The sequence below is a fragment of the Anomalospiza imberbis genome, chromosome 1 (assembly GCF_031753505.1).
Source record: "Anomalospiza imberbis isolate Cuckoo-Finch-1a 21T00152 chromosome 1, ASM3175350v1, whole genome shotgun sequence".
Classification (NCBI taxonomy): Eukaryota; Metazoa; Chordata; class Aves; order Passeriformes; family Viduidae; genus Anomalospiza; species Anomalospiza imberbis.
Genome location: NC_089681.1, coordinates 17,888,088 through 17,903,929, shown reverse-complemented (window position 1 = coordinate 17,903,929; position 15,842 = coordinate 17,888,088). Strand labels below are relative to the sequence as shown.

The 15,842-nt window shown below is 43.8% G+C and overlaps 1 protein-coding gene across 3 annotated transcripts in view; it reads right to left on the bottom strand.

The window, feature by feature from the left end:
• Positions 1–834: 834 nt before the first annotated feature.
• SYBU (syntabulin) overlaps positions 835–15,842 on the bottom strand; it is a 42,773-nt gene continuing 27,765 nt past the window's right edge. Inside the window, exons 1-5 of one of the 3 annotated variants that reach the window (XM_068182811.1) lie at positions 13,391–13,413; positions 10,527–10,629; positions 7,932–8,135; positions 6,818–6,967; positions 835–5,639 (exon numbers count right to left, since the gene is read on the bottom strand). In XM_068182811.1, coding sequence (XP_068038912.1) covers positions 4,541–5,639; positions 6,818–6,967; positions 7,932–8,135; positions 10,527–10,567 — 1,494 coding nt within the window. In that variant the 5' untranslated portion in view covers positions 10,568–10,629; positions 13,391–13,413 and the 3' untranslated portion in view covers positions 835–4,540. Of the gene's footprint in view, positions 5,640–6,817; positions 6,968–7,931; positions 8,136–10,526; positions 10,630–12,408; positions 12,629–13,390; positions 13,414–15,842 lie in introns of those variants that run through there. The other 2 variants (XM_068182801.1, XM_068182791.1) reach the window with 2 other exon arrangements.

Genomic DNA, 15,842 nt, shown 5'->3' with positions numbered 1-15,842 from the left:
GCAGTATGGCAAGCAAATCTGCTCCTACTACACACCTCCAAAGTAGCTGACAAGGGATGGGAGATGAGAAAGTTTATGAATAAGCTTTAATAACAATCTGTGTTTCCTTTTAACAGCACTCAAGAAGCAGTTACCACTCACAGTTCTTTAACTATTGCTGACACAGGGCAAGGAAACTGGCTATCTACTGCCTATTTAAAGTGAAATCCATTGGAAATTCTCTCATTTTCTAAAAAAAATAGTGATTACTGTCGCTATTTTTGAGACAATATAAAATAGATGTAGATCAATACTATTTTTTAAAAATAACAACAGATGGGCCAGTTACTAAGTTGCAAACAAAGCCCCTCAATACATCATGAAAACACATTTGATTGTTGAGCCTTCAGCCATTTTAAAAACCCTTGAGTTCTGCCACCTTCTGCTTGGGAGTCCTCTTGCACTGCTTTTCTCTCCTGCTGCATGCTGCTTTGCTGTTCTTCCATCTACCTGCCAAACTTGAGCACAGCTGCTTTGGAGATTCCCCCCGTCTCTGCTCTGTGTTGACATGGTGCCAGCAGGGAGGATGCTGCTCTTGGAGGAAGTCTCTTGAATGGTGATAACCCGTGCATTGGTATCAGTTTCGTCTTTTTCCTATATCTTGATTTTTTATCCTTGATAAGTATGAAAACACTTCCGTTAAACTTACTGAGGCTGCTGCTCTGATACTATCTTTTCCATTGGTTTGAGTTTTTTGAAGATCCTGTACACCCCTGTGTGCATTTTGTGTCTTTCCTTTCTGCTGCCATATGCTCCTCCTTTTCTCATTCATATTTTAGTTGTTGGCCATGTGACTTTTTCTTTCTTGGCTGAAAGCTGGACTTGATTGCTTTCACTGATATTCTTGACTGTGGAGGATTGACCTGCCAGGATGACTGAAGAATCCTTTCCTTGACTGTGCTGTAGTTGTTCATGCTTGCCAGGTCCTGTATTAATTTGTCTGAGGGGATTTGGAGCAAAATACTCACTTCTTATATAGGGCATATGTAAAACACTACTAAATGTGTTTCAGGAGTTTGGGATTAAAAGAGAGTTGATTTGCAGGGAAAGGAACGAGAAATGTGTAATTACAAGTTGGGAACAGCCTTTTGAAAAGGACATAAGGAAGAATGAAAAGAGTCAACAGGCAGAAATTGATGCACAGTTAGTTCTACCTCAACATGAGGAAGAATTTCCTTGCTTGAGTTGAGTGTGCACTGGAACGGATTGCCCAGAGGGGTTGTAGTCTCCCCTCTAAAGCTACTCAAGAGGTGATTTCATGCAATCCTGTGCCATGTGCTCCCTGCTTGAGAAGGGAGGTTGGACCAGATGACCAACTTCCAACCTGATGCATTCTTTGAAGGATAGAGATGAATCTGTGGTGGGAAGGGGGTCAAATACCTGAGCCTCGACATTTTCAGCAGCAGGGCATGTTGAGTACCTCTTAAAGCTGAATATGAAAGAAAGGCTTTTTTTGTCCCTGGATTAGAAATAAAATGTATAGTGGGATATGAAAATGCATCCCTTCAGCCCAGGAAGAAGCCGATTCTGTTCCTATGCTGTAAGCCCGAATTCAGGTGTTCACTACTTTACCCATAGTGTATGAGCTGCATATCCTCCTCACCTGCATGTTTTGAGATACGATTTTCCAGTGGGGTATGGGTGTGGGTATGAGCATTTTCTAAACTCACAAAAAAAGGATGGGAGCTTCTTTTGAACTGTTTGGAGGCTGATGGTCCTCCCCTAGTTGTGTACAGCACCAGTGAGATTCAGGTGAGTCATGACTAAGACTTAAGTGTAATATTAGAAGGAAAAAAGCGAAGTTGGTGTGTCTGGAGCAACAACTGGCATATCCTCTATGGATCGTGGAACAAGGACCAAAGTCTGGGACTTGTGCATTATAGTAATCCAGGTGTGTTCTAACAAAGGGCACCTTGAGCTGTCTATGTCCTTGCAGTGTGGAGGAGGAAAGGTGGAGGCTTAGAAGTGAACTGAATTTTAGATAGAGATCACAGCAAAGGCTTTTATCAGGAATGTGATCGGAATGCTGTCACCTTTCGCTGAGCATAGTAGTTAAATGTCTTATGAGAGTTGAACTGACTAAAGAATCTTAAGGGCAGCAAGAAACTTCGACATTGTTCCGGTTATGAGATCGGCCTATGGCATCTTAAACATAAGTATAGTTTTTTGGTGCTTTGTTGCCTCTTGCTGCAAAAACACCCCACAAAGTCAACAGTGAATACTTCTAGAACTGAAAATCACTTTTTCTTCTAAATCATGGTGCATTTCACTGTCACTCAAAGATCACTTAAACAATAATGGCTGTGAAAGAAAAATCCAACATTGTAATGAAGTTGGTAACATCAGATATAAAGTACTGCTGTCCTGGCCCTGCATAGACATATTTTGATGTAGGAATAAAATTTTCTGTAATGTGTTTCAGTCTGAAGAAGAGATATTCAGGAATTATGAAAGTCCATGGTTGTGTAAAATTTATATTAATATCTCCAACTGGTAATTTTGGCCCTAGTGTCCCTATGATGTAAAAGCTTTTGAAAGTGACATTTGAGTAATATGCAGTGCAGCAGTGTCACAAGGCAAGCCAGATGACTGCAGGCACCCAAGAAGGTGGGAGAGATGGAAGTAGTAGTTATGGCAATGTAAGCAAGGTGCTCTCATGTCCATCTCCGTTAGATAGGGATTATATTACTTCAAATTATCTGTTAGAGTTCTCTTTCTTAATGTAATGCTTAATGAAGCCTCTAGAATCTCTATGGCAAACACAAAATAATTCACCACTCAGGCACCACAGGACATGAAAGGTGTGCAAGTCACCTCTGTAAGCATCAATATCACCCTGTTGAGTGTTGCAAATGCTCCCCACACATGGCAAATTATACTCCTTTGTGGATTACTCATAACTTCCTTCCCCAAAGCTGCAGAGCAATACATGGCACTGCCAGGCTTCCCTGGATCCCTTCTTCTCTAGGTCACACAAGGAAATACTACACTTGTTTTGCTGAAGAGGAAAACAGGAGACCAGTGAGATTTCAATGGCCAGAGGTGGGGTTGAAATCTTGGGTGGAGCCAGACAAACCCCACTGTTTTGCCTGTTGGGTAGCATTGCTGTCCTCTGATCTATCCACAGATCTTAGGTTTTGGACATGGAGAATTAATGTTTTGATGGTCACAGTGTGCATGCACACTGAGACCACATGACTGTCAGATGGGTTAAATGCCAGAAAAACTGGTACTATTCTGGGATTGCAATGCCGAGGAGTTACACGTTTCCAGATGATTGCATTGTGTTAAAGATTAGGTCACTTGCATCTGTGAAGGCTGTGTAAGGCAGCAGAGTGGGTTGTATGTGCAACTGCAGCCCAGCTGGAGCCTTTAATCAGCCTGGTAAATGCTTACACTTGGAACTGTATTCAGGTTTTCTCAGTCTAATTCTGATTTCCTGGAACAGTACCTGATAGAGTACCTCCCCTAGCTCAGCCTGTATCTGACAACTCAGCTAGAATGGAGTATTTCTTTATACCTTTCTACAGTAAAACACTCACACGTTTGACATATCTATCATGCTTTACTGAACTTGTGATTATAAAGGTAGTTTACAATAAAGCAATTAAATAAACAATAAGTTAAAACACGATACATTTATACATAGTATTTCAAAGGGCTCAAAAGACTCTCAGGTTCCAATACATAAAGACTTTAAAACAACATTAAGAGTCGAAATGTATCCACGCCTATACTTATCATTGTAACAAGTGTTAAGACTCCCAGCGATGTAAATTTTTGGTTACAGACCCTGTATACGCACAAGACCAGTGAAATGCTCAAGCAATTGCACAATTGAGAAGAGCACTACATGAGACAAGCACAAACGATGTGCTGGAAGCTGCCTGGGGAATACGGGGTTTACCTCTAAATTGAATTGACACTTGGGACAACAAATGGAAAGCGCTAGCATGCTTTCTGGAGCACAGGTGTGATACCCTAAGGGAAGGTTAGTGCTGTCTAAAGGAATACCCCACCTTTCTCCAGCCACTTGCTCCCTCGTGCTTCTCACACTACCCTTGAGCCAGTGCAAAGTGCTTGTACATTTGCTCAGTGAACCCAGCCAGGGAGAGTGACTGAGCTTTTAATCCTAGCTCAGCAGTGGAACATGAAAGAGCACTAGGCTCGAGTTCAGTTCCTATTTCCCTTGCTATGTTCACTGTGAAGATGTGTTGGCACCAGAAAGTCACCAGCACAGGGGAGGGACATGGTGCCTGGGAGCAGGTGGACTATTTCTGTAAGCAGCAGTACTGTTAAAAACCTTGTGTGGAAGTATGAGGTTCAGCTTATTTTTTTTATTTTGAAACAAGGAACATGTTTTTGAACTGATTTATAGTGCAAATCAAATAGTCAAAAGCAAACGATAGACTCTGCTAGAATATACAGTAACCTTTTATGATCTATCTCATCCCTCTTTATCTCTGCCTCAGCCAGTTGGTGCCCAGGGACAGAGTAGACTTTAGGTTTTGATATTGAAGGGTGTTCGGCGTAAAGAGTGCAGGGCCACCAGGCAGCAACCACGAAGCAATGCTCCAATATTGTAAATAGGATCTGTTCCTCCTCTCTGAGTACTCAAAGCCCACACAATAGTTGGTACAACAGGTGCTGCTACAGCCAGAAGATCGCCAAGGAGACTGCTGCTCCAGTATCTCCTCTTTATTCCTGTATTAACATACTCAAAGGCTTCATCATCATGAGTTTCTGTAAAATCAAGTTCTTTCATGAAACGGTTTTCATTAACTCTGTGCTCCACCCTCCTGCATGGAGACTCCATAGGAGACAAAAGGATGGCAGAATTGGGATCACTGGGAGTTAAGTCAACTATGACACCAGAATCACTGAAGCTTCCAAGAGAAAATTCACCCAATTCCTTCAGTGAAGAAGGTGGGCTTAGAGGACAGGTGTCTTGAGCTCTGAAGATACTTTGAATGAGCTGCTCCACATCTAAGCTATATGGCACCACGTCAGTCTGGATGGCCTGTTCCACTGTCATGTTGCTTTTTTCTTCCTCCTGGCAATAAGTTAGTTTTCCATCCAGAATGATTTCAAGCATCTCTTTATTTACAGCAGCACTGAAGGGAGCTGGATCACTCAACTCAGAGGTTGTGGTGGTCAAACTCTCTCCAGATGAGTCAGTCCCATTAGCTCTGTCCTCACTAAGAAGCAGATCACTGTCTGCCACCTCCTCCAGACCTTGGTCCTCTGTGATGGGGCTGTCTGGCAGGGTGGCACACAATGATAACAGCTTCCCTTCTGAGTCGCTCGTGTACTCCAGGCACTGCTCATCCCTCACAGAGTGGTTCTGAGCCATCTCCATGCTCTGCAGCAAAGATTCCAGTTTCTTGTTTTGAATGTTTATGTCTGTGAAGTATTTCTGAATTTTTTTGTCTTTCTCAGCCAAGCTATTTCTCATGCTTTCAATAACCTGCTTGAGTTGCTTAATTTCGCTTCTTGCTTCCTTTAAGGCCAGCTCTGCCTCCACACGATTGCACTCTTCTTCAATCCAGTCTTCCCTCATCCGTCCCAGCTGAGCTTTAAGCTCTTCTATTTCTGTTTCCCTGTAGGAAAATAAAAATGATGTAAGACATCTGCTGACTGCTCCGTTAAAGTCAACATGAGGCCCCACCACACAGTGGTGGCTCTGCTGCTGAGATGCTCCAAGAAGGAAGCACATTTTTACAGGTGCCATTTGTGGCCACCTCTGAGAGAGCCAAGAGATGCCAGCTGATTGCTAATGGGAGTCACTGACCTCCTCACAAAACCAGCAGACTTGTGTGCTGTGCCATGATCCTGGACAATCTGAGCCACAAGTGGTGACCTCTAGGTCAGGTCTAACCACTGTAGTGCTTAAAATTTCTCCTACTGCCTCACCCTGGAACAAAGGGGAAAGAGCTGCCTGGATGCATCCCCAGTGCCTGCCAGCAGCTTGTCACATACTGCCAGAGCCAATGCTGGCCTTGGACAGCCAGGGAACTCAGGTCTGCAGGCACATGGCTGGCTTTCCCCAGCAGGCAGCCAGAGGCTGCTGCAAGCACATGGGGAGCAGGTAGGGGAGAGGGGACTCCTTTGTCAGTTCCAGGGCTTGCTGATGCAGAGGAAGAGCACAGAGTCCCTGGAACTCTGTCTTGGGCTCCATTCAAGCAGCGCTTTGTGCCCCCTTGGGTTGTCTGTGCTGGAGAGCCAGCTCTCAGAGTGCAGTTTTAGTAAAAGAGACATCTGTTGCTGCATAATGCACATTGTCACTTCTTTGCTCAGCATCCATACAAAGGGCTATTGTGAAAAATTCAGTATGTAAGTGACAAAAACACAAATAGGCACAGTGGTTTGGGTATGAACTTGTCTTTCACTGGGGAAAAGGGGGACATTTGCAATTCTACTTCACTGAGAGAGGTAGAACAGGACAATAAGGTAACACATGCTGGCAGGTAGAAACTGTTCTATGTATAAAAGGTCTCAATCTAAATCAGACTTGTAGAAAATTGTCCTTTTAAAGTATTTTATTGTAAATGTTTCAAAAAGGAAAAAGAGACAGCTATATTTATAAATAAACTCATTGTTTTGCATCCCCTTAGTACACTCTGAAACCTGAAATACTGAAAACCTAATCAGACTGATCACAGTTCAAATTTCTTAATGGAAACTTCATTGATCAAGAAATGAGTAAAAACACTCAGGATTCCCACCCCTAAATGTTCCCAAATAAATCTTTCTGACTGATTTCTGAAGTGATGTTTACCTTTCTTTAAGTTTGCTTTCAGATTCCTTCAGTTTGGTTTTCAAATGTCGTACTGCCACTTCTTTCTGCTGCAGAGGAGTCAAATACTGCTCTGGATTTTGTGGCTTAATGCTGTGATTGTCACCACAAGAATTGTATCTCCCTGATCGCCTGAAAAAACCCAAAACAAACCATCACATAACATCATTCTTACAGTTCTTAAGTCCTGGCAGAATGAAAAACATCCCGTTGACTGATAAAGGCAAAGCTTGACTCATCTGTGGCACCTCAGTGTCCACAGAAATTACTTCACCTTGCAAATCAAAGTACTTGAGGAAACAGCTGATTTGTAGCTACAGTGCAAGTTTTACTATTTATTGTACTTGGATTCAGTGTCATTACATCAAATGAGGCTTTTAACTTTATTTTAACTTTAAAATACCTGGCCATCTCCTCATCCCAAACTGGTGGTGTGCCCAAGAGAAGGCAGGGCAAGGGCACCCACCTACAGCCAGCCAGGCGAGGCAGCCCAAGGACTGAGTCCAGCTCCACACAGGATTTATAAAGCTGAGCACACTGAAATCTACACTCATCCTGTCTAGCTCTGGGTGTGTATCTTACATGCTTGGCTGCTCAGTTGTCTGGGAGAGAGGGCAACAGCAGCAGCATGGTGGCTATTTCTCCTCTGCAACATGTGTCACATGTTCTGGCAGGTATCTGTATTCTTTCCTATACAGGAAACTGCACTCCTTAGCGAGGTGCCTAAGGCTAGGTGAGATGAATTTTTGCCCAAGTGTATCATGTTTCCTACACTACCCCACCCAATTCTCTTTGAAGTAAAAAGAACCCTGCAACAAACGAACCAGTAAATCCTCATGAGAACTGATGGCATTAAATAGCCTGCCTTGGAGTGAAAACCAACTGCAAAGGACTTTGACTTAAAGTAAATTTGAATTTTACAGTGCTGAAACAATAAACATGGCATGGAGAACCTTGCTGACTGTTAAGTCACCTATACAAGGCATTACAACTATGGTGAGGAGCAAGATGACCTGCATGGCAACTTCTACAGCCGATCCTACGCTACAATGCAGAGAGAGTGTCAGTGTACCAGGAGGCTGAAACGCAGACTTGCCTCATCACTGGACTGCTGTCACTTCCTTTGTATGAGCCTGAGTTGCTGCTGCTGGCTGAAGAAGCCCTATAACTCTGATGGATATTAGCAGGACTCAGATGGTTTTTGCACAGTGTTGATGAAGTGTCCTTTCCGTGTGAAGCAGGTGGACTGACTCCAGACTTGTATGATAAGGATCCATTATTTCGACCATAAGGACCACGACTGGAGAAGAACCAAAACAGTGAAAGCATTATTCTTATCACACAACCCATTATATGTCTTATTTTACACAGAAAGTTCTCTAAACAATAAACCAGAGAGATAACGTGAGTGGCTGGAAAGAAATAAAGTTCTGGCATGATTAGCCACTGCATGTTCTTTCACTGGCAGGGGGCTCTCAGTCTGAATTATGTGTTCTAAGGAAATCTCAGCCATTTTACATCTCTCCATGGACAGTGCAGGTCCCTGTGACTCCCTCAGATCATCCACGTTCCCCGAATCTTTGACTCCGTTAAGTAATGAGAGGCCTGTGGTCAGGTCTAATGCCAAAAGAACCACACTCCAGCTTTCCCTGGCCAGGCCTGCAGAGCGGTGCCTGTGCATGGAGGGCTGCTGTAAGACTGCTTTCATGCTCCTCGGCAAGCAGCCTGAGGGATCACAGTGTGCAATGAAAACAGATTTTGTTTGGGCCACTGTTCTTTTCTGCCTTTGGCATACTGGGTGCTTCATCTGTCATGGTCAGCTATTCATTCACTTCGATATAGTATGAACCCCATGGAGAGCCAAAATAGTATTAAAGGCCAAAATAGTATTAAAAGAGACAAAGAAAAGCACAGTATTTTCTTTTTTTTTTCTTCCAGTTTTTCTCATACATATTTACCTTTCTCTTCCCATTCTTTATTAAAGAATCTGTCAACTGTGTGTGCTTGAAAGCAATTGGTATCCTCCCTGCCTGACAGCTGCCCAAGGGCTGGAGTGCTCTGAGACCAGCTTCCCAGGATGTGTCCCTATCCTGCTCCCTTGGTTTGTCATCCTACACTACTACACTGCTACCTTCACTCTCCCACTGAAGTTGTTCTAAATGGTAATGAAAGGGCAGAGTTGTTCTAAATGGTAATGAAATGGCAGGTTTTAAAAAAATGAAATTAAAAATCCAAACAAAAAATACCAAAAAAATGCAAACCCAGCCAGCAAAAAGAGAAGGCTTGAATATAAAAAATCAAATACCACAGAACTATGAAGCAACAGCTCTTCTTTAAATTGTTTCACTTGGTTTTTTCCCTTCTCAGCAAATGGAACAGTTTATAAGGAACAGATGGTTGAGTGGCTGCTGTGAACCTTCATCACACTGCTGCGGTTTGGGTGATTTTGTAATTATTTTACAATGAAGTACAGGACTGTGGTTTGTGACAACGCTGAAGTGTTTCACAGCAAGAACAGTTAAAAAAGAACATATTGCAAAGGAGATATCTCTTTCCACTTTATACAGTGTATCATCAACTCTGGTGTGTGGCAGAACTTGCAGAGACTGTGCTTAACATAGCAGCGCATCTGAAGGAGCCTTATTACAGAGGACTTTTGTCCAACGCAGGATGTCAGTATGCTCTAGTTTAAAGTTATATTAAAATGCCCAGTATATGAAATGATACACAATCTTACTGAAATTAAGGTGATTTTAGGGCTTCATATTATACTTAGTACCATTTTTTCCCACAGCCAGTAACTTTACTTGTTGAATGTAATCTAGAGGGAACTTAAGTAGTGTTTATTTTTCTAAGAGTCTCATGATACAGATAGGAAAGCGCTCTCAAAGCCTCATTCTGACGGCCTCTGGTGCCAGGGCACACTGCGACCTTCAGGACGCCGGTGTGACTCAGGCACACGGGTATCCCTGCTGCCGTCCCAGCCTGCCTGCCAGCTCTTCCACAACGGGCAGGAAACCAGTCCTGCCCCTGTGAACTCCTTCCTCCTGCTCCACAAAATGTAACCAGCAGGGATTGTGTGGGCAGGACTGCTCCATCCCAATGCCCCTGTGCTCTCAAGCTGTCTGAATTTGCAATTCAGATATGACAGGGAGAAATCTTACAGAAATCTTTCATGAAAGGTTCACTTAGACAGATGACTATGATACCATTTTTTTTTAAATTACCTATAGGCTGGGCAAGGGTATTTCAGAAAAAAAAATCCTACACCAAAGGCAATACTGTTTACTTCTTACAACAAAAAATAAGATCATGATCTGGAAAGGTGTAAGCTCAGCTGACAATTTATGACATAGATAAAACAAATTGTTAAGACCAAAAGGTTTAGGTTAACTGGTTAGAAATACTGCTGTTAACTAACACACCCAGCTCTCTCCACTCCAGCCAATGCCTTTTCTGCCTTACCTGATTTGATTTTCCATACTTGCTATGAATAAATGAAAAAAAATCCCAACAAGCTGGCTGATCTGGCATACTGACAATTTTTGTACACTGAATACAGCTTATATTGCGGTTCTCACCAGTGTGCTACCCAAAAGCCTTGTGTTAACCCGATTGTTTCAAAATGCAAGACCTTACCCAGCAGTCTATCTTTGCACTAGCAATATTCAGAAAAAATTGCTTTGCTTACTTGCGAGAAAAAGAAGATCTCTTGCTTCCAGCAGCCGACATATGGACTTCAGGTGCTGAAATACTGCCCGTGCTGCTTGAAGAGCTAAAATCGGCTTCACTGCCTGGAAAGGAAAAGGAAAGAGTGAAAACATGATGGAAATTATAACTCAAAGATTGTTTTCAAAATAACAGTGAATCACAAGCATCCTTCCTTTGTCTGTTCTGGGTGAATTTCAGAAGTTGCATAGATTTTCAAACATCCCTGGGGACAAGAGCTGGATTTGTTCCAGATTTTCAACATTTCTTCAGAACTGGCACTTCAACAAGAGCAGAAAAAGACATTTGGACACAAAACCCTCACACTACAGAAGCCATTTTAGGTCTCAGACAGGAACACTTGTTGTGACAACCTGTTTGCTCTCACAGACATCGACAGACGAATGAGGCTGCTCACGTGGCTCCTTTCAGGAGCACAGTGATTAGGAACACACCACTGTAACTGGGTATTTCTCATGCTTCCAACCATGCAGGAACACTGCTCACCGCTTCTGTTTTGTTTCCTCAGATAACATAAATGTACATATATATAGGTATGAACTCGTACAGGCTAATATCTACGTGTTTATCTACACACATATGCAGGTTTTCATGTGGTACAGAAGCATAGTGAGGCAGTTCTAATAACCTCAAAATAATCCAGTAATCACATGTAGGTCTCAAGTGCTTCTCAGGTACCAAGTCATCTGATGACTGATTTTCTACGGATCACACCTTTTATTTCACAAGCTCTGGCATATAAAAGGAAAACTGCTCTCATTTTGCTAAGGTAGATAGATGTATTAAGAAAGTCTTATCCTCTGGAAGAAAAACAGACCAAAGTTATAATTTTTTTCCAATCTGTTAGTCTAATGGCAAATGTCCTATGCCATACCCAGGTCTCATGCTGTTGAACCACAATAATGAATGGTGACTTTAGCTGAGGGGATGGAAATAACTCTCCAACATCCTTTAAGCAGCTGGCCAAGCAGAGCATTTCTCACCTGGGACTTTTCTGGGTGTCATCCCATGGATAGACATCCCCAAGCCAGCAGCTGCAAACTTACAATTTTTGCTATCTTTTCCACACAGGAGAGATGCAGCTGCAGCCACCATCATCCCCTCATTGCAGCTAGATCTTCTAGTCCTCAATCTCTCTTAAATTCTACACAGATCTGATAGTGAAGAGTGCATAACTCACCCTGAATGCCTGAGACGGAGAAAAGGCTTTGTCAGAGCCCGGCTTCACAGCCTTAAAGAGGCTGATTCAGCCAGCAACCATTCTTACCATCGGGCAAAACTTAGCAACTGGCCTTAGGATAAGGTGTGATTGGATTTAACCCAATACTTTCCCTACTTCATGACATCTAAGACCAGCCTCCATTTCTCTGTGCCTCTGCATCAGCCCATCCCATGATATTCCTCAGCCCAATTTCAAAGAGCTCAGATACAAAGCTTAGCTCTTCAAAAGGGGATCCCAGGAACCCAGCTCCAGCACCTCTAACCAGCTCCATATACAGTACAACGCCCCTGATAATCAGACCCAAGCCACCACACCCATAACCAGATCAGAGCTGTGTGCAAATTTGCAAGGAGAAGGAAGGAAAGCAGAAAAGCCACTTGATTTCACAGAGCATTTATATCATGTTTACAGATGTAAATAAGAGTGACCCTCTCCCTGGGGAAGCAAAATGATCATGGGACATGATGTTCCAAGACGCAACAGAGTTTTCCTGATAAACAAAATATTCCCATCTACAAGACTAATGTACACTCCAAATAATTTCTTGTAGTATCACAATACACCCCAAAATACTTTTCTAACCAAGACCCAAACAGGTAAACATGTCACACAGATGTCATACCTCTGGTGTTTGGGTGCCCAAAACATTCTTGCGCTTGCAAGACACCAGCAGCTTTCCCAAGGCAAGTCCTGGCTGTGGCGCAGAGAGCAGGAGCCCCAGCCAAGGTTCATCTCTGGGTAAGTAGATCACATCATAATCAGATCTCACTACTGAAAGCATTGCCGAGTAGCAAGGCTTAACAATCGCCTCTCCCTGACCTGCCTGGCTTGGAGCACCAAGAGCTGCAGGGCTGGGCACTGCTGGTAAGAGCCAGTGGAGCCTGAAAACACAACCACACCATCAGCAGAGCTTTCTGAAAGACTGAACTGCATCTGAGACCAGGAACAGTGTCTGCAAAGCATGAAATAATCTTTCTGGCCCCAGTTCTAATAACAGCTACACACAAGCTTAACACTTAGCACAGGAGACTACTTATGTTTAAAATTAGGCATGTGGCTATTTATAGGATCTTTGAGAACATTTTATAAGTTAAAGGGGTCACTGCTAGTAATGGTTCCAAGTGTACAAATTAGGTTCAAGCCAGTATTGTGTGTAGCAGAGCTTGACAGCCATGTTATTAGGAGACTTTAAAAACCATCTTTTCCCATTTGGTAGACATTTCTGAGCAAAATAACATGGCATCTATCCATAAGATATCTATTGCAACATATTCTCCTGGGTAGGCACGACTTCTGTCTTACAAATAACAAAACATGAAACTCTCTGTCTAGCAGCAGTGCAGGCAGGAGCTGAACGTGGCTTCTCGTTCTCCTAATGCCATTCTCCAGGCTGACAGCTTCCTAAGGATGACTGTTGATTATTTTTGTCACTGTGACTATGTAATAGCAAAAACTCACACATGTAAGCTCCAGAACAGCCCATTAATTTAGTGCTAACTGTGAAAAAGATTGACATTTCTCAATCCCGCATTCCTTTGTCCTAACTGGCCGTAACACTTGTTTAGCTCCAATCAGAGACTTTCCTCTTAAAAGGACTGTCTTACCCCTTCCTGCAAAAGATGCTACACGTTGAGTCACCAGCTTCAGCAGTATGCCATTGGGAGTTCACTCATTCGTATTCTTCCGCGCTGCAGCCATCGTGCCGCAGCCCACGGAGCCAGGCTGGTGTCCACGCTGGGCAGCCCGTCCTCCGGCCCCCCCCGCCCGGCAGCGGGCTCCGAGCAGCACGCCCACGCCATGGGAGCAGAGCTCTGCACTGCTCTGTGCAATGGGAGGAACAGCACAAGCATGGCCAACGAAGCACCGTCACATTTTCCAGGGTTGCTCTTTGCCGGGAGTGGGGATCTGAGAAGCAAGAGCGCAATCCTGCAGAGCGCAGTGCTCTTCACCGCTCGGTGGGCTGCGGCACCGAGCTGAGAGCGCTCTGCAGGCAGCATCACGCTCTGTGCCGCCTTTTCGCCTCCTTGCTGCCCTGACAGCATCGCGACAGTCACTGGGCTCGGCTGACCCCGAGGGAGGGGAAGGGAGCCCTGCCAGCTGCGGTGCTGCCTGTGACGAGCCGTGCGGGCAGCGCCACCGGGCAGGGGCGCACAGGGGGACCACGCTCCGGCAGACGCGCGTGGCATCTGCCACCGCGGCTCGGGGAGCGCGCACTCTCCTCTCGGAGCACGGCAATCAACTGGGAGACTCTTAGGAACGTCTCCAGGGCAGGCTTCCCATCCCGCATCTGATGCAGTCAGCGATTTGGGGGCGGGATCGAGGAGCGGGAGAAGGAGCTGCCTGTGCGAGGGCCGCTACGCCTCCAGCTGGCACCGCTGCCTGTTTACCCCAGCGGCGCAGGGCGGCCACCACGGCCACATTCCGGGCGTGGACAAGCGTCACCTTTAACTGTGTCCTCTGCCCTGCCGCAGCCGCAGTGCAAGGACAACAGCGGTAGTTTCCTCTTGAAAGGACTCTTACCCCTTCCTGCAAAAGGTGCTACACGTTGAGTCACCAGCTTCAGCAGTACGTCATTGTCATTTGGAGTTCACTTATATACATATACACATAAAAAGGTCATGTTTATGGAGTCAAAAAATAGATTTTGTACATCAGAAACGACCTAGGAAAGAAAACCAAACTGCTTACATGCACTAAAAAAATGAAAAAAAAAAAAAGCAAAAAAGCTGCAAAGAAGCAATGAAATCTTGCTTTAACATTTCAGGCTTTTCTTCAGATAACACTCTTAAAAATGACATACCCTTATATGTATATCAGTCTTGAAGTAGGTTTTGCATATAGCCAGTGAAACAAAGCTGTAATAAAACAGTGCTGACAGTAACAGCTTGTCCTCAAAATGTAAAGCATTTAAATTTACTGAGCTTTCTTGCATTCAAAAGCACTCTTTGATACAGCAAAGTGACCAAAATATGCATACATATTAACCACTTTGGTGTAGTTACTTGACGAGTAAGTGTCATGCTGTCTCTCTAGATAGCTTGATTTAGAGACTCACAGAGCTTGGGCCTGACTGTGTGAAAAAATATCCAGCAAAGTCATTAGAAGCAGCTGGAAAAGTAGAGAGAATTCAGTTGTAATGCCCACTAATGAAAGAACCTGTGTTTTTAAGAGATTTGGTTCAATTTATCTTGAGAGCTTTAGGTCACAGCTACATCTCTAGCTCCAATATTTAACAGCATAAGCAGTATATTTCCAGGAAGCACTAATGCTGCTTTTATTTTTCTATGTAATATAGGGTTGCTCCTGCAAGATAGATTTTGTACACTAAAAATGACCTAGGAAAGAAAACCACACTGCTCACATGCACTGACAAATGTAAAAAAAAAAAAAAAAAAGCTGCAATGAAGCAATGAAATCTTGCTTCAACATTTCAGGCTTTTCTTCAGATAACACCCTTAAAAATGACCCATTTTGAAGTCTCCTCGTGGGAGATGTGCTGAATTCAAAGCATCAAGACCTTAGATGTGAGTCTTGGTTCCAGTCCCTGGCCTTTGACTTATTACTTATTTGACTTAGGATTATTGTATGAGAGACTCTTATTTTGGACTTAACTATTAAATTTCTCACTGAACAGTACCTGGGTAAAAGCAGATAAAACCTTGAAAGCAAGAACAGGTCACAGCTCTCCTCCATATGGACTGCTGTAATCTTTGGGTGATAAAAGCTGCTCCCATATGCTCTGCCTGTGTCACTCTCTCCACTATAATGAGGTCTAACATCAGGGGAGGAAGCTTAGGACAGGCTGCACTGGTTCAGAAACTCCTAGGAGAAGTGTAGATTTGGGCTCCTTTGGTCTAAAAAGGGCACTGGACTCAGACCTTTTCCTCAAGCTCTAACTGCTCAGGTGTGACACAGCACCAGCACTGCCCATATTTCAGAGGAATGAAACCTGCTGAATTTCTGCACTGACAGAGATGGTCTGGCTCTGGTATGGAGGCTCATAGTGAATCCAAGGCATGCACGTGGGCACACCCAGGACTACAGGCAGGTGACTAA